This window comes from Mauremys reevesii, linkage group 22 (assembly GCF_016161935.1).
Source record: "Mauremys reevesii isolate NIE-2019 linkage group 22, ASM1616193v1, whole genome shotgun sequence".
Lineage (NCBI taxonomy): Eukaryota > Metazoa > Chordata > Testudines > Geoemydidae > Mauremys > Mauremys reevesii.
This window is the reverse complement of record NC_052644.1, coordinates 4,187,947-4,210,938: the sequence shown is the minus strand read 5'-3', so window position 1 is coordinate 4,210,938 and position 22,992 is coordinate 4,187,947. Positions and strand designations below refer to the sequence as shown.

The following is a 22,992-nucleotide window of genomic DNA, read 5'->3' as shown; positions in this document are numbered from 1 at the left end:
CAATGGCCCCATGGAGCTACTTTGCAGGCCTGTGCTCTGCCACCAGCGACCCAGGGAGTTGTACTTATTCAGGAAGGTTTCAACCCCTTGTCTTTATTTGAACTTCCACACCCCACTACTTCCAGGGAGCCCCACTTCTCATAGGCCAGGGTTTCTCAAACAGGGGTCGCCGCTTGTGTAGGGAAAGCCCCTGGTGTATTTACCTGCCCCGTCTGCAGGTCCAGCCGATCGCGGCTCCCACTGGCTGTGGTTCACTGCTCTGGGCCAATGGGGGCTGCTGGAAGCGGCGCGGGCCGAGGGACTTACTGGCCACCGCTTCCAGCAGCTCCCATTGGCCCGGAGCAGCAATCTGCTGCCAGTGGGAGCCACGATCAGCCGGACCTGCAGACAGGGCAGGTAAACACACCGGCCCAGCCTGCCAGGGGCTTTCCCTGCACAAGCGGCGACCCCTGTTTGAGAAACCGTGTCATAGGCTAACTTGTTAGTTCCTCTGAGACAAGTTACCACTGACGCCATTCAATCACCGTAACGATGTGTGGTGAGCACCCCGCCGATACCCTAGAGTCCCCCAAATACTCAAACTGGCTTTAACTCGGGCCGTTGCAGGATATATTCCCTAAATACCAGCCGCAGAACACCCTGACTTCATGCAGCGTCCTAGCGGGTGAGAGAGAGCCATTGCTAACTTGTGCCAACTTAGGAACTGGGGCAGGGGTCGGCAGCCTTTCGGAAGTGCTGTGCCGAGTCTTCATTTATTCACTCTGATTTAAGGTTTCGCGTGCCAGTAACACATTTTAACATTTTTAGAAGGTCCCTTTCTATAAGTCTATAATATAGAACTAAACTATTGTTGTATGTAAACTAAATAAAGTTTTTTGAATGTTTAAGAAGCTTCGTTTAAAATTAAATTAAAATGCAGAGCCCCCCGGACCGGTGGCCAGGACCCAGGCAGTGTGAGTGCCACTGAAAATCAGCTCGCATGCCGCCTTCAGCACCTGTGCAATAGGTTGCCTACCCCTGAACTAGGGTCACTTCCTGGTTACTTGACACAAGCAACTTTTTCTTTAGGCCAGAGGCCTTGGTTAAGCTAAATATCGCTGGGTACGTCTACACGACCAACCATCCCAGGGTGGACATTTGGGCTCCGGCTGGAGCTGGGGCTCTGAAATCCTGCAAAGCGAGAGGGCCTCAGAGCCCAGGCCCGGCCCAAGAGGCTACACTGTATTTTTCGCCCCGCAAGCCTAAGTCAATTGATCTGAGCTCGGAGACTCGGGGCGTGGGGTTTTTTTCTTGCAATGCTGACGTACCCTCTGAGGACGGCAGGCCCTGGGTTACAACATTTCATTCATGTTTCTATTTCACGTCTACTTAGGAAATACACCGGATACCGTTTACCCTTGGCTACAGTGTGTGTGTGCAATTCTTCGGCGGGCAGATCTGTGCCACCAGAGCAGCACAGAGGGGCCAGGGCTCCGAGGAGGAATAAGTCTTTGAAAAGGGCGGCCCGGGGACGTGGGGAGGGGCTGGAAAGAAGAGCGGAGGCCGGCTGGAGTGTGGGGATCAGGGACGGCCAGAGGAGGAAGACGTTGGTGCGAAGGTGGGAGGACAAGGCAGAGGTGGCAGAGCACAAGCCAGAAGAACCCAGCCAGGGATTTCTGCATCCAGCCCCTATCTGGTGGCCGAGCCGGAGTAGGTCTTTCAGAAAGAGCCAATCAGCTCTGAGGGACGGAGAATCCACCCTGTTCCCTGGTTTGGGTCCGGATCTGGGGGCGTGTGCGTCACGATTCCGTCCCATCTGGGGAGCTGAGTTTGGGGTTTCCGCTCTCTTGCTGGCTCCTGCTAAGGGGTGGGGCATTGGTAGGAAGGGGGTGTTAACCCTTGGTCTCCCACAGAGGAACCCACCCCATAGGCCAGCACAGCTCTCAGCACCAGCCCCGTGCAATCCTTGCCCCTGCCGGCACCCTCTAGGAGGCCCCCCCTCACTTCCAGCCGTGCTGCCAGAGAGAGGGTGCCGACCCCAGAGTTAGAGGGGGCAGGATTCCCCCTGCAGGGGGCACTGGGCCCAGATTTCCCCCCTCCCCATGAGATAAGGTCTCGCTGGTGCTTCGGGAGGCTCAGCAGGGCCCCGGGGTCACTGGGCCAGTCCCACTTGCATCCCTTTGGGGGCGAGAGTCACTGATGGCAGAGGACAGCAGGGTCACAGCAGAGAGGGCAGCTAATGAATGGGGGTGCAGCCTAGTGGCCCCTCGACACACCCAATCTCCTCCCCTCTCCCAGCCCCCTTCCTCTCCCACCCCACACCCCAACCTCCCCATAACATCTTCTCCCCCCGATACCCCTTTCCCCCTCCCCCCACCTCCTCTCCAGGCCCTATTTCTCCCCCTTCCCCCACCCAATTTCTTTTGTCCCCTCTGTATTGGGTGGGCTCCCTGTCGTGAAGCGTCCAGGATGCTCTGTTAGAGCAGTAACCACACAGCATGAGCAGGACTGGCAAATTTGCCCCCCCTTCCCCATCCCAAGTCACCTGAGTGCAAAGGGAGAATCCTCATAATCTAGGAGCAATAGAGGGTCTATGACACACGGTCAAGCAGTTCCAATGCCCTCCAGCAGAGGGTAGCAGTATGCACAAACGCCCATTCCTGGCAGTGTCGGGGAGCGTTTAACCCTTGCCGCTACAAAGTGCCTTTGATAGAACCTATCGCTCCTCAGGGCCTCTTCCAGTCCCCATGCCCCAGCTACACAAGCTTCCTCTGCAAAGATAGGGACCTCCCTCCACAAAACACAAGCCTCCAGCCCAGGCACACAACCCCCACTCCCCTTCTCCAACAGGCCACCCCCCCTTTCTACACTCGGGGGGACTGGAGCTCACCAAGGCTGGGGTACAGCAGCTGGGTGAGCACAGGATTGGTGGGGGGAAGGGGATGACAGATCTCGCATCCCCACATAGTCCTGAGCAAACATCTCTGTTTGCCCTGTGGGAAGCTAGCCTGGCAGCAGGCTATATGCATTGGAAGACGAGCCCTTCGGCTACGGGCTAGCGCACTGACCTGGGATCTAGGCCAGTGCTCGAACCCATTAAAACCAGCCGACCTGCCCCCAAGCAATGACGCTAGCTGAGACCTGGGCGAAGTGAGCTAAAACCACAGGCTCTGACCAGAGCCAGAGCCTGGACCAGAGCGGTGGGAAGGGCACAGAGGAGACCTGGATGCAGGGAGATGTTCCAGGCCGGAGGAAAGATTCCCTGGATGAGACGTCTCCATGAGGAAAGACAGGGCACAAACCCAGCTCAGGAGCAGACAGGAATGACGGACACAGGGGATCACCCCCCCAAACACAACCCATGAGCCCCAGTCTGGCGTCAGACTGCTGTCGGGTTGCCAGGTTTGGGGGTGTAGGACACACGGTGGAGCAGCTCAGAGTCTGTCCAGCAGAGGGCACTGGTCTCACACACACGCATAAGTCATTTGGTTACAGCATCACAGCTTTACGAGACCAGCTGAATATTGCAGGGGCGAAGAGGTCTGAGTCCAGCCCCTTGTGCCATCTCCCGCCAGACCTGGCATAGGCACCAACTCCGTGGGTGCTCTGGGGCTGGAGCACCCACAGGGAAAAATGGGTGGGTGCTCAGCTCCCCACCCTGCCCCCCTGCGCCAGCTCACCTCCGCCTCCTCCCCTGAGCGCGCTGCGTGCCCGCTTTTTCCCCCTAGCTCCCAGCGCTTGCACCGCAAAACAGCTGTTTCACGCGGCAAGCGCTGGGAGGGACGGGGGAGGAGGGGGAACGCAGCGCGCTCGGGGAAGATGCGGGGCCAGGGTGGGGATTTGGGGAAGGGGTCCAACAGGGGCAGGGAGGGGGCGGAGACTTTGGGGAAGGGATTGGAATGGGGGCGGGGCAGGGAAAGGGTGGAGTTGGGGCAGGGCCGGTGCCGGGGAATGTTGGAGCCTATGAGACCTGGCACTCATGGTGCCAATGCCAATTACTTATCTCACGGTTACCGTGCCCTTGTCTCTTTTGTTGTATCCATCTCTGGGCTCAGACTGGAAGTTCTTTGGGGCAGGTCCTGTGTCCAACTCCGTGTCTGCGCCCTGATCTCGGTCACTGTGTGTCCGGGCAGCGCCCGGCCCGACGGGGCCCTGATCTCGGTCACTGTGTGTCTGGGCAGCGCCCGGCCCGACAGGGCCCTGATCTCGGTCACTGTGTGTCTGGGCAGCGCCCGGCCCGACGGGGCCCTGATCTCGGTCACTGTGTGTCTGGGCAGCGCCCAGCCTGACGGGGCCCCGATCTCGGTCACTGTGTGTCTGGGCAGCGCCCGGCCCGACGGGGCCCCGATCTCGGTCACTGTGTGTCTGGGCAGCGCCCGGCGCGACGGGGCCCTGATCTCGGTCACTGTGTGTCTGGGCAGCGCCCGGCCCGACGGGGCCCTGATCTCAGCCACCGTCTTTCTGAGCAGCGCCCGGCGGGGTCCTGATCTCGGTCACTGTGTGTCTGAGCAGCATCTGGTGCAATGGGGCCCCGATCTCGGTCAGTGTCTGTCTGTGCAGCGCCTGGCATGACAGGGCTCTAATCTCGGTCGCTGTGTGTCTGGGCAGCATCCAGCACAATGGAGCTAGGGTTGCCAACTTTCTAATTGCACAAAACTGAACACCTTAACCCCGCCCTTGCCCCGTCCCATCCCTTCCCCAAGACCCTGCCCTCTGCTCACTACATTCCCCCTCCCTCGGTGGCTCGCTCTCCTCCATCCTCACTTGCTTTCACTAGGCTGGGGCAGAGGGTTGGGGTGCAGGGACTGAGGGCTCTAACTGGGAGTGGGGGCTCTGGGGTGGGGCCAAAAAGGAGGGGTTCAGGCTGTGGGAGGGGGCTCTGGGCTGGGGCTTGGGGTGCAGGAGGGGGTATAGACTCTGGGGTGGAGCTGGGGATGAGAGGTGTAGAACTGATAAATGAAATTGTTTTTAATTGTTCACTTTATTAATGTAACTTCTGTTCACCATCCACTACACTTGCCTATATTGTAACTTTTGTTCACTGTTTGCCATATTGTAATTCAAACCCCATTTTAAAATGCTCACTCCATTTTGTAAAAGCTTTCTCCAACCTTCATTTTTGCAAACCCTGCTTATTAGTTTAGTTTAGATGTGTGACTGAGGTATGTATGGATGATGGAATCAACCTCCAGCCCCAGCCTGTCTTAAAGTTCAAACCCCGCCGGCTGAAGATGCAGACAAGAGCCCTAACAAAGTAAGAAGAGTCCACCCGAAAAAGAAAAGGTCCAATAGAAGGAAGATCAAAGCCAGGTCCCAGGCTGAAAGTCACACCTGCAATTGACGGGTGATCAATCACCAAACCCAAAGGCAGCCTGACGCAGCAAGACCTATAGACTCTGGGTTCAAACTAAAGCCTACAAAAAGGACGGGTGAGATGGGAGACTTCGGAGGGTAACATTCTGCTGCCAACATGGAAGGACATCGGTGCAGGCCCAACAGAGACCCAGCTTGTCCTTGTGCCCGGCTTTCCTGGCCAGTTAGCCGCCACAAGCTACCAACCCAAGCTGCAAAATCAAGCCACGAACTCAAGCTATGTCCAGGACTGGCAACTATGCAGCAGCTGCAGAACATCTAATGGATATATACGTGTGTGTGTGTGTGTGTGTGTGTGTGTGTGTGTGTGTGTGTGTGTGTGTGTGTGTGTGTGTGTGTGTGTGTAAGGATTAAGATATTAGTTATTGGTCATAAATCAGATTGTTATCATAATAAATGTAGCATCTTTGTCTTGCCTCCTGAAAAGATCCTGTAGGAGGGGGCTCCGGGTTTGGGTGGGGGCTCAGGGCTGGGGCAGGGAGCTGGGGTGCAGGAGGGGGTACAGGCTCTAGGGTGGGGCTGGGGATGAGGGTTTAAGGGTGTGGGAGGGGGCTCTGGGCTGGGGCAGGGGATTGGGGTACAGGAGGGGATACAGACTCTGGGGTGGGGCTGGGGATGAGGGGTTCAGGGTGTGGGAGGAGGCTCTGGGTTGAGGCAGGGGATTGGGGTGCAGGAGGGGATACAGACTATGGGGTGGGGCTGGGGATGAGGGGTTCAGGGTGTGGGAGGGGGCTCTGGGTTGAGACAGGGGATTGGGGTGCAGGAGGGGGTACAGACTCTGGGGTGGAGCTGGGGATGAGAGGTTTGGCTGATGGAGGGGGGGCCAGGAGGCTATGTGCTGCTCTTGCACACAGGCACTGCCCCCCCTCAGCTCCTATTGGCCACAGTTCCTGGCCAGTGAGAGCTGGGAGGTGGTGGGGGCGGGATGGAGACAGCATGCGGAGCCCCGTGGCGCCTCCCGCCTCCTACCTGGGAGCCGGACCTGCTGGCCGTTTCCGGGGCACAGCGCGGTGCCAGGACAGGTAGCCTGCCTTAGCCCTGCAGCGCCACCGACTGGACTTTTAACAGCCCGGTCGGCAGTGCTGACCGGAGCTGCCAGGGTCCCTTTTCAACCGGGCGTCCCAGTCAAAAACCGGAGACCTGGCAACCCTAAATGGGGCCCTGATCTCGGTCACTGTGTGTCTGGGCAGCGCCTTGCGCGACAGGGCCCTGATCTCAATTACTGTGTGTCTGGGCAGCGCCTGGCGCGACGGGGCCCCGATCTCGGTCACTGAGTGTCTGGGCAGCGCCCGGCCCAACAGGGCCCCGATCTCAGTCACTGTGTGTCTGGGCAGCGCCTGGCGCGACGGGGCCCCGATCTCGGTCACTGTGTGTCTGTGCAGCGCCCGGCCCGACGGGGCCCTGATCTCGGTCACTGTGTGTCTGTGCAGCACCCGGCGCGACAGGGCCCCGATCTCGGTCACTGTATGTCTGGGCAGCGCCCGGCCCAACAGGGCCCCGATCTCGGTCGCTGTGTGTCTGGGCAGCGCCTGGCCCAACGGGCCCCGATCTCGGTCGTTGTGTGTCTGGGCAGCGCCCAGCTCGACGGGGCCCTGATCTCAGTCACTGTGTGTCTGGGCAGCACCCAGTGCGACGGGGCCCCGATCTCAGTCACTGTGTGTCTGGGCAGCGCCCGGCCCGATGGGGCCCTGATCTTGGTCACTGTGTATCTGGGCAGCGCCTGTCGTGCTGAGCACCACAAAAAAACAGAGCAAAGGTCAGTGCCCGCCACACAGAGCTCACAGGATAAATAGACAGAGGGTGGCAGGGGAAACTGAGGCACAGAGCAGGCTCAGGGATTTGCTGAAGTTCACACAGCAAGTCTGTGGTGGAGCTGGACATGGGACCTAGATCTCCTGTGCCCTTCCTACACTGCCTGCCCCCCTGCCACATGCGATCTCCTGCCGAGAAAGGGGCACAATTAATTTCAGCTTTGTCTAGGCTCCGGGTTTGACTCTATGGTGCCCGATGCTGTAATACACATAAATATCCCCCCTGTGACTGGCGCCAATGGCCCTCGCCACTGACATCTGCCCCCAGCCCCACTTCGGAAACCCACCGATCTTCCCCCCCAGAAACCCATCTATCCCCCACACCACACACACGATCTATCGCTCCCCTCCGACTGCACCTGTGCCCTGGAGGGGGAAGAGGAGCAGAGGCAGCAATTGGCCCAGACCAGAAGCGGAAGGGGGAAAAGACCCCGACACCCTCCCACCCTCCCATTACAGCCCAGAGTACATCCCCTCCGGCCCCGGAGCCCAGCTCACAACACACACCCCCTCCAGCCCCTGAGCCCAGCTCACAGCACAACACAACACACACCCCCTCCAGCCCCCGAGCCCAGCTCACAGCACAACGCAACACACACCCCCTCCAGCCCCCGAGCCCAGCTCACAGCACAACGCAACACACACCCCCTCCAGCCCCTGAGCCCAGCTCACAGCACAACACAACACACACCCCCTCCAGCCCCTGAGCCCAGCTCACAGCACAATGCAACACACACCCCCTCCAGCCCCTGAGCCCAGCTCACAGCACAACACAACACACACCCCCTCCAGCCCCCGAGCCCAGCTCACAGCACAACACAACGCACACCCTCCAGCCCCGAGCCCAGCTCACAGCACAACGCAACACACACCCCCTCCAGCCCCCGAGCCCAGCTCACAGCACAATGCAACACACAGCCCTCCAGCCCCTGAGCCCAGCTCACAGCACAACACAACACACACCCTCCAGCCCCGAGCCCAGCTCACAGCACAACACAACGCACACCCCTCCAGCCCCTGAGCCCAGCTCACAGCACAACGCAACACACACCCCCTCCAGCCCCCGAGTCCAGCTCACAGCACAATGCAACACACACCCCCTCCAGCCCCTGAGCCCAGCTCACAGGACAACACAACACACACCCCCTCCAGCCACCGAGTCCCGCTCACAGCACAACGCAACACACACCCCCTCCAGCCACCGATTCCAGCTCACAGCACAACACAACACACACCCCCTCCAGCCACCGATTCCAGCTCACAGCACAACACAACACACACCCCCTCCAGCCACCGATTCCAGCTCACAGCACAACGCAACACACACCCTCCAGCCCCGAGCCCAGCTCACAGCACAACACCCCACCCCCTCCAGCCCCGAGCCCAGCTCACAGCACAACACACACCCCAGCCCAGCTCACAGCACAACACACACCCTCCGGCCCCGAGACCAGCTCACAGCACAACACACACCCTCCAGCCCAGCTCACAGCACAACACACACCCCCACCAGCCCCGAGCCCAGCTCACAGCACAACACCCACCCCTCCAGCCCAGCTCACAGCACAACACACACACCCCTGCAGCCCCCGAGCCCAGCTCACAGCACAACGCAACACACACCCCCTCTAGCCCCCGAGCCCAGCTCACAGCACAACACACACCCCCTCCAGCCCCGGAGTCCAGCTCACAGCACAAGGCAACACCCCCCGACTCCAGCCCCCGAGCCCAGCTCACAGCACAACACAACGCACACGGACCCCTCCAGCCCCTTATCCCAGCCCACAACACAACGCACACGGACCCCTCCAGCCCCTTATCCCAGCCCATGACAGAACATGCCCCCCTCCGGCCCCAACCCTAGCCCACTACACAATGCACACCCCCTCCTGCCCCGCATCCGAGCCCACAACAGAACAGGGGCTGCTAACAGGGAGTTTCACAAGGGAGTTCTCCAGGTGAAGGAGGAGCTAATACAGCATCTGTGGGGCAAGTGACTGTCTGTAGTGTGTGTTTGTGTTTGGGGGTTACTCGCTGTGTGCTGAGCTTGTGTTTGTCAGTCTGTTTGGTTGTGTGAGGGACCGTGTGCTCTGGCTGGCAGTTGGAGGCAGGTTTGAAAGCTCGAAGCCTCTGGTAATTGGCTGAGCCTTAATCAGTGGGCGGGGCATTCACTCAGGCCAGGGCTTTATAAAGCCGCGCACAAGCGACCAGGGGCTGCTAACAGGGAGTTTCGCAAGGGGGTTTGGAAGGGGAGTGGGAAGGGAGCGGGAGTCCCTTGTCGGCCCTAACCCCTTCCCTGTAGTCCCCTTAAAACCTATAAACCAAACTACATTCCAAAACCTCATTCTGTAAACCACCCTCCCATTAACTAGGAGACAATGCAGGCAGAAGCCCAGCAGCAGGGTGGGGGCTATCCAGTTTATTGCGCTGAGTGTTGCATGTATGATTACCTGCCCTGTGGGCGGGTGGCGTATGTGTGCAGTCGGTGCAAGGAGCTCCTGGCCCTCAGAGACCATGTACGGGCTTTGGAGGCCAGGGTGGCGGAACTGGAGGAGCTGAGAGAGGCAGAGAGGTATGCTGATGAGGCTTTCCGGGACACTGTAGAATTGTCCCACCTCCGCTCAGACAGCCCCTGTGCTGTTGAGGAGGAAGAACGGCCCAGGGAAGCAGAGCAGTCAATGGGAGCAGAGGGAAACCTTCCCGTAGTTGGGACCCTCCTTCCAGATGGAGCTGGGGTTGCCTCTCGCACTGAGGTTGCCTCTCCTGGGGAGGGAACTCCAGTTTCTAGGAAAAGGCAGGTGTTAGTAATGGGAGATTCGATTATTAGAAGCATAGATAGCTGGGTTTGTGATGACCAGGAGAACCGTATGGTGACTTGCCTGCCTGGTGCGAAGGTTGCGGATCTCTCGAGGCATCTAGACAGACTTATGTGTAGTGCTGGGGAGGAGCCGGTGGTCATGGTACATGTAGGTACCAATGACATAGGGAAGGGTAGGAGAGATGTCCTGGAAGCCAAATTTAGGCTGCTAGGGAAGAGACTGAAATCCAGGACCTCTATGGTGGCATTTTCAGAAATGCTCCCAGTTCCACGCGCAGGGCCAGGTAGGCAGGCAGAGCTTCAGAGTCTCAACACGTGGATGAGACGATGGTGTAGAGAGGAGGGGTTCACGTTCATTAGGAACTGGGGAAACTTCTGGGATGGGAGGAGCCTATACAGGAGAGATGGGCTCCACCTAAACCAAAGTGGAACCAGACTGCTGGCACTAAACATTAAAAAGGTTGTAGAGCAGTTTTTAAACTAGGAGATGGGGGAAAGCCGACTGCTGCAGAGGAGCGTGTGGATCGGACACAGACATCTCTTAGGGGAAAGTCTGATAGAGAATCTCCAGGTTATAGTCAGGAGCAGAGGACTGAAGAGTATAATGTAAGGGCCGGATCAGATGATAAACAGTCACATAAAAAAGAATCTGGCACATCAGAAAAAGGCAGGCTAATAAACAGGGACAAGTTTTTAAAGTGCTTGTACACAAATGCCAGAAGTCTAAATAATAAGATGGGTGAACTAGAGTGCCTTGTGATAAAGGAGGATATAGATATAATAGGCATCACAGAAACCTGGTGGGGTGAGAGCAATCAATGGGACACAATCATTCCGGGGTACAAAATATATCGGAAGTACAGAATAGGTCATACAGGGGGAGGAGTGGCACTATATGTGAAAGAAAGTGTAGATTCAAATGAAGTAAAAATCTTAAGCGAATCCACATGTTCCATAGAATCTCTATGGATAGAAATTTCATGCTCTAGTAAAAATATAACATTAGGGATCTATTATCGACCACCTGACCAGGACAGTAATAGTGATGATGAAATGCTAAGGGAAATTAGAGAGGCTATCAAAATTAAGAACCCAATAATAGTGGGGGATTTCAATTATCCCCATATTGACTGGGAACATTTCACTTCAGGAACGAAATGCAGAGATAAAATTTCTCGATACTTTAAATGACTGCTTCATGGAGCAGCTGGTACGGGAACCCACAAGGGGAGAGGCAACTCTAGATTTAATCCTGAATGGAGCTCAGGAGCTGGTCCAAGAGGACCGCTTGGAAATAGTGACCATAATACAATAGCATTCAACATCCCTGTGGTGGGAAGAACACCTCAACTGCCCAACACTGTGGCATTTAATTTCAAAAGGGGGAACTATACAAAAATGAGGGGGTTAGTTAGACAAAAGTTAAAAGGTACAGTGACTAAAGTGAAATCCCTGCAAGTTGCATGGGCCCTTTTTAAAGACACCATAATAGAGGCCCAACTTCAATGTATACCCCAAATTAAGAAAAACAGTAAAAGAACTAAAAAAGAGCCACCGTGGCTTAACAACCATGTAAAAGAAGCAGTGAGAGATAAAAAGACTTCCTTTAAAAAGTAGAAGTCAAATCCTAGTGAGGCAAATAGAAAGGAGCACAAACACTGCCAACTTAAGTGCAAGAGCGTAATAAGAAAAGGAAGAACGGCTAGCCAAAAACTCCAAAGGTAATAACAAAATGTTTTTTAAGTACATCAGAAGCAGGCAGCCTGCTAAACAACCAGTGTGGCCCCTTGACGATCGAAATACAAAAGGAGCGCTTAAAGACGATAAAGTCATTGCGGAGAAACTAAATGGATTCTTTGCTTCAGTCTTCATGGCTGAGGATGTTAGGGAGATTCCCAAACCTGAGCTGGCTTTTGTAGGTGACAAATCTGAGGAACTGTCACAGACTGAAGTGTCACTAGAGGAGGTTTTGGAATTAATTGATAAACTCAACATTAACAAGTCACCGGGACCAGATGGCATTCACCCAAGAGTTCTGAAAGAACTCAAATGTGTAGTTGCAGAACTATTAACTAAGGTTTGTAACCTGTCCTTTAAATCGGCATCGGTACCCAATGACTGGAAGTTAGCTAATGTAACGCCAATATTTAAAAAGGGCTCTAGGGGTGATCCCGGCAATTACAGACCGGTAAGTCTAACGTCGGTACCGGGCAAATTAGTCAAAACAATAGTTAAGAATAAAATTGTCAGACACATAGAAAAACATAAACTGTTGAGCAATAGTCAACATGGTTTCTGTAAAGGGAAATCATGTCTTACTAATCTATTAGAGTTCTTTGAAGGGGTCAACAAACATGTGGACAAGGGGGATCCGGTGGACATAGTGTACTTAGATTTCCAGAAAGCCTTTGACAAGGTCCCTCACCAAAGGCTCTTATGTAAATTAAGCTGTCATGGGATAAAAGGGAAGGTCCTTACATGGATTGAGAACTGGTTAAAGGACAGGGAACAAAGGGTAGGAATTAATGGTAAATTCTCAGAATGGAGAGGGGTAACTAGTGGTGTTCCCCAAGGGTCAGTCCTAGGACCAATCCTATTCAATTTATTCATAAATGATCTGGAGAAAGGGGTAAACAGTGAGGTGGCAAAGTTTGCAGATGATACTAAACTGCTCAAGATAGTTAAGACCAAAGCAGATTGTGAAGAACTTCAAAAAGATCTCACAAAACTAAGTGATTGGGCAACAAAATGGCAAATGAAATTTAATGTGGATAAATGTAAAGTAATGCACATTGGAAAAAATAACCCCAACTATACATACAACATGATGGGGGCTAATTTAGCTACAATGAGTCAGGAAAAAGATCTTGGCGTCATCGTGGATAGTTCTCTGAAGATGTCCACGCAGTGTGCAGAGGCGGTCAAAAAAGCAAACAGGATGTTAGGAATCATTAAAAAGGGGATAGAGAATAAGACTGAGAATATATTATTGCCCTTATATAAATCCATGGTACGCCCACATCTCGAATACTGTGTACAGATGTGGTCTCCTCATCTCAAAAAAGACATTCTAGCACTAGAAAAGGTTCAGAAAAGGGCAACTAAAATGATTAGGGGTTTAGATAGGGTCCCATACGAGGAAAGATTAAAGAGGCTAGGACTCTTCAGCTTGGAAAAGAGGAGACTAAGGGGGGACATGATAGAGGTATATAAAATCATGAGTGATGTTGAGAAAGTGGATAAGGAAAAGTTATTTACTTATTCCCATAATACAAGAACTAAGGGTCACCAAATGAAATTAATAGGCAGCAGGTTTAAAACAAATAAAAGGAAGTTCTTCTTCACGCAGCGCACAGTCAACTTGTGGAACTCCTTACCTGAGGAGGTTGTGAAGGCTGGGACTATAACAATGTTTAAAAGGGGACTGGATAAATTCATGGTGGCTAAGTCCATAAATGGCTATTAGCCAGGATGGGTAAGGAATGGTGTCCCTAGCCTCTGTCTGTCAGAGGATGGTTATGGATGGCAGGAGAGAGATCACTTGATCATTGCCTGTTAGGTTCACTCCCTCTGGGGCACCTGGCATTGGCCACTGTCGGTAGACAGATATTGGGCTAGATGGACCTTTGGTCTGACCCGGTACAGCCGTTCTTATGTTCTTATGTTATGTTCACACCCCCTCCAACCCTTGACCCCAGCCCACAACACAATGCACACCCCTCCAGCCCCCAACAAAACACACACCTCTCCAACCCCCGATCCCAGGCCACAACACAACACACACACCCCTCCGGCCCCAATCCTAGCCCATGACACAATGCACAACACACACACCCTCCAGCCCCCAACACAACACAAAAACCCACCAGCCCCCAATCCCAGCCACAACATAACAGAGACCCCCCTCACACCCAGATCCCAGTCCACAACACAGACTCCTTCCAACCCTGGCCCACAACACAACAAATATGCCTTGCAGCTCTGATCCGTGCCCACAACACAACACCCCCCCCTACAGCCCCCAAAACAACGCACATATCCCTACAGCCCCTGATCTGAGCCCACGACAGAAAACACACATCCTGCTGCTTCTTATCCTTATCCCAGCCTTAGACACAATGTACATTCCCCTCCAGCCCCCGATCCCAGCTCACAACACACACACCCTCCAGCCCCTTATCCCAGCTCACAACACAACACACACACCCTCCAGCCCCTGATCCCAGCCCGCAACAAAACACAAACCCTCCAACCCCCGATCCCAGCCTGCAACACAACGCACACCCCCTCCAACACCAGCCCACAACACAACAAAGGTCCCCTCCAGCCCTGATCCAGGCCCACAACACAACACACACCCGCTCTAGCCAGGGATCCCAGCCCACAGCACAACACACCCCCCCTCCAGCCCCCAATCCCAGCTCTCAACACAACGCACACCCCCTCCAGCCCCCAATCCCAGCCTGCAATAAAAAACACAGACCCCCTCCAACACCAGCCCACAACACAACAAAGGTCCCCTCTGGCCCTGATCCCAGCCCACAACACAACACACAACCCCTTCAGCCCTAGGGTTGCCAACCCTCTCGGTTTGCCTGGGAGTCTCCTGGAATCGGGCTCGTTCTCCTGGAGGCTACTGAAGCCAATCTGGGAGATTTTAGGCTGCTAAAAGTCCAGTGGTGCAGCAGGGCTAAGGCAGGCTCCTTGCCTGCCCTGGCTCCGCACCACTCCCGGAAGCGGCCGCCATATTCATCAGCAGCTCCTAGGTGGAGGCGTGGCCAGGGAGGTCTCCACGGGCTGCCCCCGCCCTGACTGCCGACTCCACAGCTCCCATTGGCCGGGAACTAGGAACCGCGGCCAATGGGAGCTACGGGGGCGGTGCCTGCAAGCAGGGGCAGCTCACACCGCCACCTGGCCACCCCTGAGTGTGGGAGCTGCTGCCAGACATGTCGTCGCTTCGGGGAGCCACCCGAGGTAAGCACCGCCCGGCCGGAGCTTGAACCCCTCAACCCCTCCTGCACCCCAACCCCCTGCCCCAGCCCAGAACCCACTCCCGCACCCAAACTCCCTCCCAGAACCTGCACCTCTCACCCCCTCCTGCACCCCAACCCCCTGCCCCAGCCCAGAACCCCCTCCCGCACCCAAACTCCCTCCCAGAACCTGCACCTCTCACCCCCTCACACACCCCAACCCCTTGCCCCAGCCTGGTGAAAGTGAGTGAGGGTGGGGGAGAGTGAGCGACGGAGGGAGAGGAGGTGGAGTGAGCAGGAGGCAGGGCCTTGGAGAAGGGGCAGGGTAGGGGGTGGGGCAAAGGTCTTTGGGTTTGTGCGATTAGACCAGGGGTAGGCAACCTATGGCACAGATGCCGAAGGCGGCACGCGAGCTGGTTTTCAGTGGCACTCACACTGCCCAGGTCCTGGCCACCGGTCCGGGGGGCTCTGCATTTTAATTTAATTTTAAATGAAGCTTCCTAAACATTTTTTTTTTAAAATTATTTACTGTACATATAACAATAGTTTAGTTATATCTTATAGTCTTCTAGGAAGAGACCTTCTACAAAGGTTAAAATGTATGACTGGCACGCGAAACCTTAAAGTTAGAGTGAATAAATGAAGACTCGGCACAGCACTTATGAAAGATTGCCGACCCCTGGATTAGACATTTGGCAACCCTATCCAGCCCTAGATCCCAGCCCAGAAAACAACACAGACCCCCTCCAGCCCCGATCCCAGCCCACAACACAACACACACCCCCTACAGCCCTAGGGTTGCCAACCCTCCTGGTTTGGCTGGGAGTCTCTCAGAATCGGGCTCGATCTCCTGAAGGCTACTGAAGCCAAACTGGGAGATTTTAGGCCAGTGAAAGTCCGGCAGCGCAGTGGGGCTTAAGGCAGGTTCCCTGCCTGCCCTGGCTCCGCACCGTTCCGGGAAGCAGCCAGCATCTCCAGCTGTGGCTCCGAGGCAGAGATGCAGCCAGGGGGTCTCCGCACACTGCCACCGCCCCGAGCGCTGACTCCGCAGCTCCCATTGGCTGGGAACAGAGACGGGGCGCCATTTAGCGGGGCCAGGGGGGTGCAAGCCCCCCGAGTTTCACACAGGAGGTGTGCGAGCTCTCAGGTGGAGTTCTTAACTACAGCCCAGCATTAGTGTGAAATGTTAAATTCTGCAGAGGGGCGGTGCCCCTGGGGGGGGAGAGTCAGTATTTTGTTTACAGAGGCCAGGTGATTAAGGTAAGAAAGGGCTGGTGATTAATGAAAGGATCTGGAAGTGTAGCCTGTAAAACAGGAATCCCTCTGTGGAGGGGCGGGAGGGGTTGTTTTAAAGGAGTGGTCCCCAACGCGGTGCCCGTGGGCGGCCAGGCGCCATAGCGCCCACCGGGGCATATATGTGCGCCCGCGTACTCACCGGCGGACAAGCATCTGCCAAAATGCCACCGAAAAGTGGTGTCTTCAAGAGGCGTCGCCACCGAAATGCCGCTGATTTTCGGTGGCATTTCGGCGGCGATAGCAACGCCCCTTGAAGTTGCTGCTTCTTGGCGGCATTTCGGCGGATGCTCGTCCGCCGGCCATGGTCCTTGGTGGCTCGTCGTCCGGCGCCCGCCACCCGGAAAAGGTTGGGGACCACTGGTTTTAGAGAGAAGGCAGGGGACTCCGAAGAAATACAGCCAAGCCCTCTGAGCCAAGGTTACATTCAGAAAAGGGGGAGATCTGGGGGCACGGGTGGAAAGACGGGAAGGGCGAGCAGCGTATAGAGAGGTTCCCACTCTCCCCACGGCACTTATGTGGCCCCATCTCCGTAGGATCCGAGCGCCTCACACGGTCTAACCGATTTCTCCCCCCAGCCCCTCGGCGAGGTCGAGCCGGGCTGTTCTCCCCATTGTACAGATCGGGCACTGAGCCCCACACAGACCAAAGGCCAGATTTTCAAAGGTATTTAGGCACTTAATGGGCTTTTCCGAAGCGCCTAGGTTAGGTGCTTTGTAAACCCCTCTAGATGCCTAGCTGCATCTTTGGGTGCACAGGCGCCGACTTTTCAAAGGGCCAGGGGGTGCTCGACCTCTGGCTCCGCCCCAGGCCCCGCCTCCACTCCATCCCCTCCCCCAAAGCCCCGGCCCCACCTCCACTCCGCTTCTTCCAGCCCCGTCCTGCCCCCTCCCCCGAGCAAGCTGCATCCTCCCCTCCCAGCCTCCTGCATGCCGCAAAACAGCTGTTCATGGTGGGCGGGAGGAGGCGCTGATCTGCGGGGCCTGCCGGTGGGCGGGAGAGGTGCTGATAAGGGGGCTGCTGGTGGGTGCTAAGCACCCACCATTTTTTCCCCATGGGTGCTCCAGCCCCGGAGCACCCGTGGAGTTGGCGCCTGTGTTTGGGTGCCTAAAAGGCTTTGAAACTCTGTCTTTAAGGCACTGGCCTGAGGTCGGACAGGAAGTCCATGGGGGCTAGAACCCAGGTCTTTCGGAGCCACCTCCTTACTCAGTAGCCCAGCCTCTCTCTCTGCTGCAGGCTGCAGAAAAGGAGGACGCTGGTAAATGGGAGCAAAGCCAAGGAGGCCGATTCTCTGAGACTCCAGCAGACGGTCCCAGGATCGTCATGACCGACAGCGTGGAAAGCAGCCCAGAGGTCAGGCGGGATGGAGAACAAAGCGTCAGATGAGAGGAGATCGGTTAACGCCCAAGAGGTGGCCGGTTCTGCCCCCGGCCGGCTTGCAGAGCAAGGGCTGCTGCGTCATTGCACATTGTAACTGAAACCCAGTTCGTTTTGTTCTGAGCTGGAGAAAAGGAAGGAATCGGAAAGTATCATCGCAGCCTCAGTGGAGTTTAATGCCTCAAAAGTTTTAGGGTTTCAGCCAGGGCTGCCTCGAATTTTCCCCACCCGTGTGCGGAATGAATTGCATGTGCACCAATGTGGAGGGGATGTGTGACACGTGACCTTCATACCTGTGCAGATAACAAAATTCATGGGGTGGGGCTGGGGCCGAGGGGTTCGGGCTGTGGGAGGGGGCTCGGGGCTGGGGTAGAGGGTTGAGATGTGGGGGGAGGGGTGCGGGCTCTGGGCTGGGGGGTTTGGGGTGCAGCAGGGTGCTCTGGGGCTACGGCGCGGGGAGAGGGCTGGGGCTGCAGGAGGGGTGCCCCTCTCCCGCCCGCGGCAGGTCCGGGGCTGAGTTGGGGCCAGGGCAGGGGTGGGAGGGATGCCCCAGCCACAGCAGGTCTCTGGGGGCGGGATCCGGCCGGGCAGGTTCCCTGAGCACCTGCACAGCACTAAACAGGCTGCTGCACGGCCGCACGGCTTACAGGGAACTTAGGTTTCATCTGTGTCCAGGATCATTCCAGCACAAAGCACCGCAGCTGTCGATGGTTATTGTATGATTCGTACTAGCCACTGGGCACCATTTGTGCGCTCAGCCCTGTTCAGAATACGCCAGAAAATACAGGCCCTGAGCCAATGTGTCTGAAACGTGTAGTCCGGGCTGAGATGGCTCAGCTGTCGTGTGACGTGTGTAGTTATTGAGCACACGTTAATCTCTCTGAGTGGAGGTGCTGATGGCAACAGAAGTTTTACTGGATACAGACCAGAAGATTTCAGTGGCACCGCCTCCCCCCAGTTCAGCGCCTCCTACAGGTCCCTGGGTTTTGCAAGGTTAGGGCTGCCAAGGAGTGGTTTTCCCTTTTGGGGCGCTGGGCGAGCTCTGTGGTTGCAGCTTGTGGGGTGCAGAGGGATCTGTGGAAACACTGTGTTTCCTGTGTCTGTAATTTTCACTCTGAAGAAGTGGGGTTGTTACCCACGAAAGCTGATGCCCTAATAAATCTGTTCGTCTTTAAGGTGCCACCGGCCTCCTTGTTGTTTTTGTGGATACAGACTAACACGGCTACCCCCTGATACCAGATGTGACCCTCCAACTTTCTTTCAAGTGGAAGAGCTGCCCAGAGCTCCTGTCCCTGTTTATTTTCCTTTCCTGCCTGCAGCGGCCCAGATACACCTCAAAAGTCAATTTTTTTTTCTCAACTTTAAAATACGGTGTTTGGTTTTAAATATTCTCCTGTGAGACCTGCAATTCAATCACTGGAGTGTTGTGTTTAACAGGCTTCTGGAAAGTAACTAGCCTTAAAACAAAAGTGAACGCAGGATTGCCAGTTCTCATGATTTGTATTGTTTTCTTTAAAGCCCCAGCTCCTGGAGTCAAGTGGAGATGTGATGATTTCAGCCTTCATTCTTAAAGAAAAATGAAGTTTCTAGCCCTCGTGGCTGTGGAGAAAGCTTCCAAATGTGACGCCAGCACACCCTAAAGAGTCAATCAGCAGACGGCGAATAAAAAGAACCCCAACACTATGATTTTTACATGATCGCATGATTTTAAAGCCAATCTCATGATTTTTGGTGTGCCCGATTCATGATTTTTGACCATTTGGGATTGGCAATACTGTGAAAGTGACTTGAAAGTGTCAGTTTCACTCTGGTTTAAGGTCAGTTGCTAGTTTATTATTTGCAGTGAAGGAACAGCCCTAGTGCCCGCCCCAGGCAGGTGCCACATGAACCTCACTGGGCCTTGCCCTAGTGGGATGTTTCACACGTGAAATGGGTTCCAAGCTTGGTGAACTGCAAAAAAAAGCGCTAGAAAGTCATCTGCATTCGTCTGCAATTGTTTCAGTTGTTGTAATCAAGAGTTAGTAGCAAAGTAAGAATCTACATTCCACTGTTAACCCTAACCGGTGTCCCTTAGTGACGTCACGCAAGAGGTGAGAACGTGTTCGTATTAGAGCTGAGTGGGCCTAATATTTATTTCATTCTCTTTTTTTATATATATAAGAATTAGATACCGTGCTCTGAGCAGCTCATTTCTAAATTATTATCTGAAAAAAAAAAAACCCTAGAGTTTTCAGGTGCTTAAGTAGCCCCTGGAATCATGGTTAAAGTTGCCCCCCCCCATCTGAAATGGTGCCCCTGAACGAGGAGCTGCGGGGGTGGCGCCTGCAGGCAGGAGTGGCACACACAGCCGCCTGGCCGCCCCCAAGCCTAGGAGCTGCTGCCGGACACGTCGCCGCTTCCGGGAGCCACCCGACGTAAGTGTTGCCTGGCCGGAGCCTGCACCCCTCGCCCCCTCCTGCACCCAAACCCCCACCCCATCCCTGAGACCCTCCCGACACCCAAACTCCCTCCCTGAGCCTGTATCCCACACCCCCAACCCCCTGCACCAATCCTGAGCCCCCTCCTGCACCCAACCCCCCTGCACCAACCCTGAGCCCCCTCTCACACCCAAACTCCCTCCCGGAGCCTGTATCCCACACCCCAAACCCCCTGCACCAATCCTGAGCCCCCTCCTGCACCCAACCCCTGCACCAACCCTGAGCCCCTCTCACACCCAACCTCCCTCCCGGAGCCTGTCTCCCACACCCCAACCCCCCTGCACCAATCCTGAGCCCCCTCCTGCACCCAACCCCCCTGCACCAACCCTGAGCCCCCTCCCACACCCAAACTCCCTCCTGGAGCCTGCATCCCACACCTCCAACCCCTGCACCAACCCTGAGGCCCTCCCCACCCCCAAACTCCCTCCCGGAGATTGCATCCCACACCCCAAACCTCTGCCCCATCCCTGAGCCCCTCCCCACCCCCAAACTCCCTCCCGGAGATTGCATCCCACCTCCCAACCCCCCTGCACCAACCCTAAGCCCCCTCTCACACCCGAACTCCCTCCCAGAGCCTGCATCCCTCACCCCGTCCCGTACCCCTCGCCCCCTCCTGCACCCAAACCCCCTGCCCCATCCCAGAGCCCCTCCCCACAACCAAACTCCCTCCCAGAGCCTGCATCCCATACCCCAAACCCTCTGCACCAACCCTAAGCCCCCTCCCACACCCAAACTTCCTCCCAGAGCCCGCACCCCTCACCCCCTCCACACCCCTTACCCCCCCCACACCCCACCTCCATGCCCCAGGCTCAGCTAGGAGCGCCCCCCACATTCTGAACCTCTCGACCCCACCCTCCAGCCCAGAAGCCAAACCCCCTGCCCCAGCCCGGTGAAAAGTGAGGGAGGGTTGGGGAGAGTGAGCGACGGAGGGAGGGGTGCTGGAGTGAGCGGGGGTGGGGCCTCGGGGAAGGGCTGGGGCAAGGGGCGGGACAAGGGCGTTTGGGTTTGTGTGATTCGACCAGGGGGGTCGGCAACCTTTCAGAAGTGCTGTGCCGAATCTTCATTTATTCACTCTGATTTAAGGTTTCACGTGCCAGTCATACATTGTAACGTTTTTAGAAGGTCTCTTTCTATAAGTCTATAAGATAGAACTAAACTAGTGTTGTATGTAAAGTAAATAAGGTTTTTAAAATGTTTAAGAAGCTTCATTTAAAATTAAATTAAAATGCAGAGCCCCCCGGACCGGTGGCCAGGACCCGGGCAGTGTGAGTGCCTCTGGAAATCAGCTTGTGTGCCGCCTTCGGCACCCGGGCCATAGGTTGCCTACCCCTGGATTAGACAGTTGGCAACGCTATCCAGCCCCGATCCTGGCATGCAACACAACACACACACCCTCCAGCCCCTGATTCCAGCCCACAACACAACACAAACCCTCCAGCTCCTGATCCCAGCCCACAACATAATGCATACCCGCTCCAGCCCCTTATCCCAGCAAACGCACACACCCTCTCCAGCCCCTTATCCCGGTCCACAACACAATGCACACCCACTCCATCCCCGATCCCGGTCCACAACACAATGCACACCCACTCCAGCCCCTTATCCCGGTCCACAACACAATGCACACCCACTCCATCCCCGATCCCGGTCCACAACACAATGCACACCCACTCCATCCCCGATCCCGGTCCACAACACAATGCACACCCACTCCATCCCCGATCCCGGTCCACAACACAATGCACACCCACTCCAGCCCCTTATCCTGACCCACAACACAATGCACACCCACTCCAGCCCCTTATCCTGACCCACAACACAATGCACACCCACTCCATCCCCGATCCCGGTCCACAACACAATGCACACCCACTCCAGCCCCTTATCCTGACCCACAACACAATGCACACCCACTCCAGCCCCTTATCCCAGTCCACAACACAATGCACACCCACTCCAGCCCCTTATCCTGACCCACAACACAATACACACCCACTCCAGCCCCTTATCCTGACCCACAACACAATGCACACCCGCTCCAGCCCCGACCCCCGGTCCACAACACAATGCACACATGCCCCAGGCCCCTTATCCCAGCCCGCAACACAACGCACACACCCTCCCAGCCCACGACACAACACCCCTCCCCTCCAGCCCCCGATCCCAGCCCACAACACAACACACACCCCCTTCAGCCCCTGATCCTTAGCCCACAGCTATGGTGGCCAACTCTCCAGGATTGCCCTGGAGTCTCCAGCAATTAGAGATGAATCTTTAATTAAAGATGATGTCGTGTGATGAAACCTCCAGGAATACGTCCAACCAGAACTGACGACCCTACTCCTCTGGGGTGGATACATGCCTAAGAATTCACCAGGGGGTGGCGTGTGAGTCTCCGCTAATAGCCAGTAACCTATTGGACATCAGAGTCATTGCCAGAGATACGCAAGGATAATATTTACGGCATTATGTAGCTATACTGGAAATCATGTTCTTAATGCCTTGGAGTGAAGGGAGGGCGCCAGGGGGTGACGTACCTCGGAGAAGTTCCTTTCAAGTAGGAGGTAACAGGTTCCTAACTCCCTGTCCGGCCACATGTCTTGTGTGTCGTAGGCAGCCTGGACACGAGGCTTACACACTTTAAGCGGTGAGAGTCACGAACCCAAGGGGCACTGTGGATTCTCCATCACCGGCGGCATTTAAATCAAGCCGGGATGTTTTTCTAAATGCTCTGCTCTCGGCATTATTGCAGGGCATTTAGGGTGACCAGATGTCCCAATTTTATAGGGACAGTCCCGATATTTGGGGCTTTTTCTTCCATAGGCTCCTATTACCCCCCCACCCCCTGTGCTGATTTTTCACATTGGCTGTCTGGTCACCCCAGGGGCATTTCT

General features: G+C 55.7%; 1 protein-coding gene across 7 annotated transcripts in view; it reads right to left on the bottom strand.

Moving 5' to 3' along the window:
- The window catches only part of DLL3 (delta like canonical Notch ligand 3), a 282,646-nt gene that overhangs the window by 183,871 nt on the left and 75,783 nt on the right, over positions 1 to 22,992 (bottom strand). Inside the window, exon 8 of one of the 7 annotated variants that reach the window (XM_039510867.1) lies at positions 1,526 to 1,839. The exons of 4 other annotated variants lie outside the window; for them this stretch is intronic. In XM_039510867.1, coding sequence (XP_039366801.1) covers positions 1,779 to 1,839 — 61 coding nt within the window. In that variant the 3' untranslated portion in view covers positions 1,526 to 1,778. Of the gene's footprint in view, positions 1 to 1,525; positions 1,840 to 6,949; positions 7,081 to 22,992 lie in introns of those variants that run through there. 2 more of the 7 variants (XM_039510868.1, XM_039510866.1) reach the window with 2 other exon arrangements.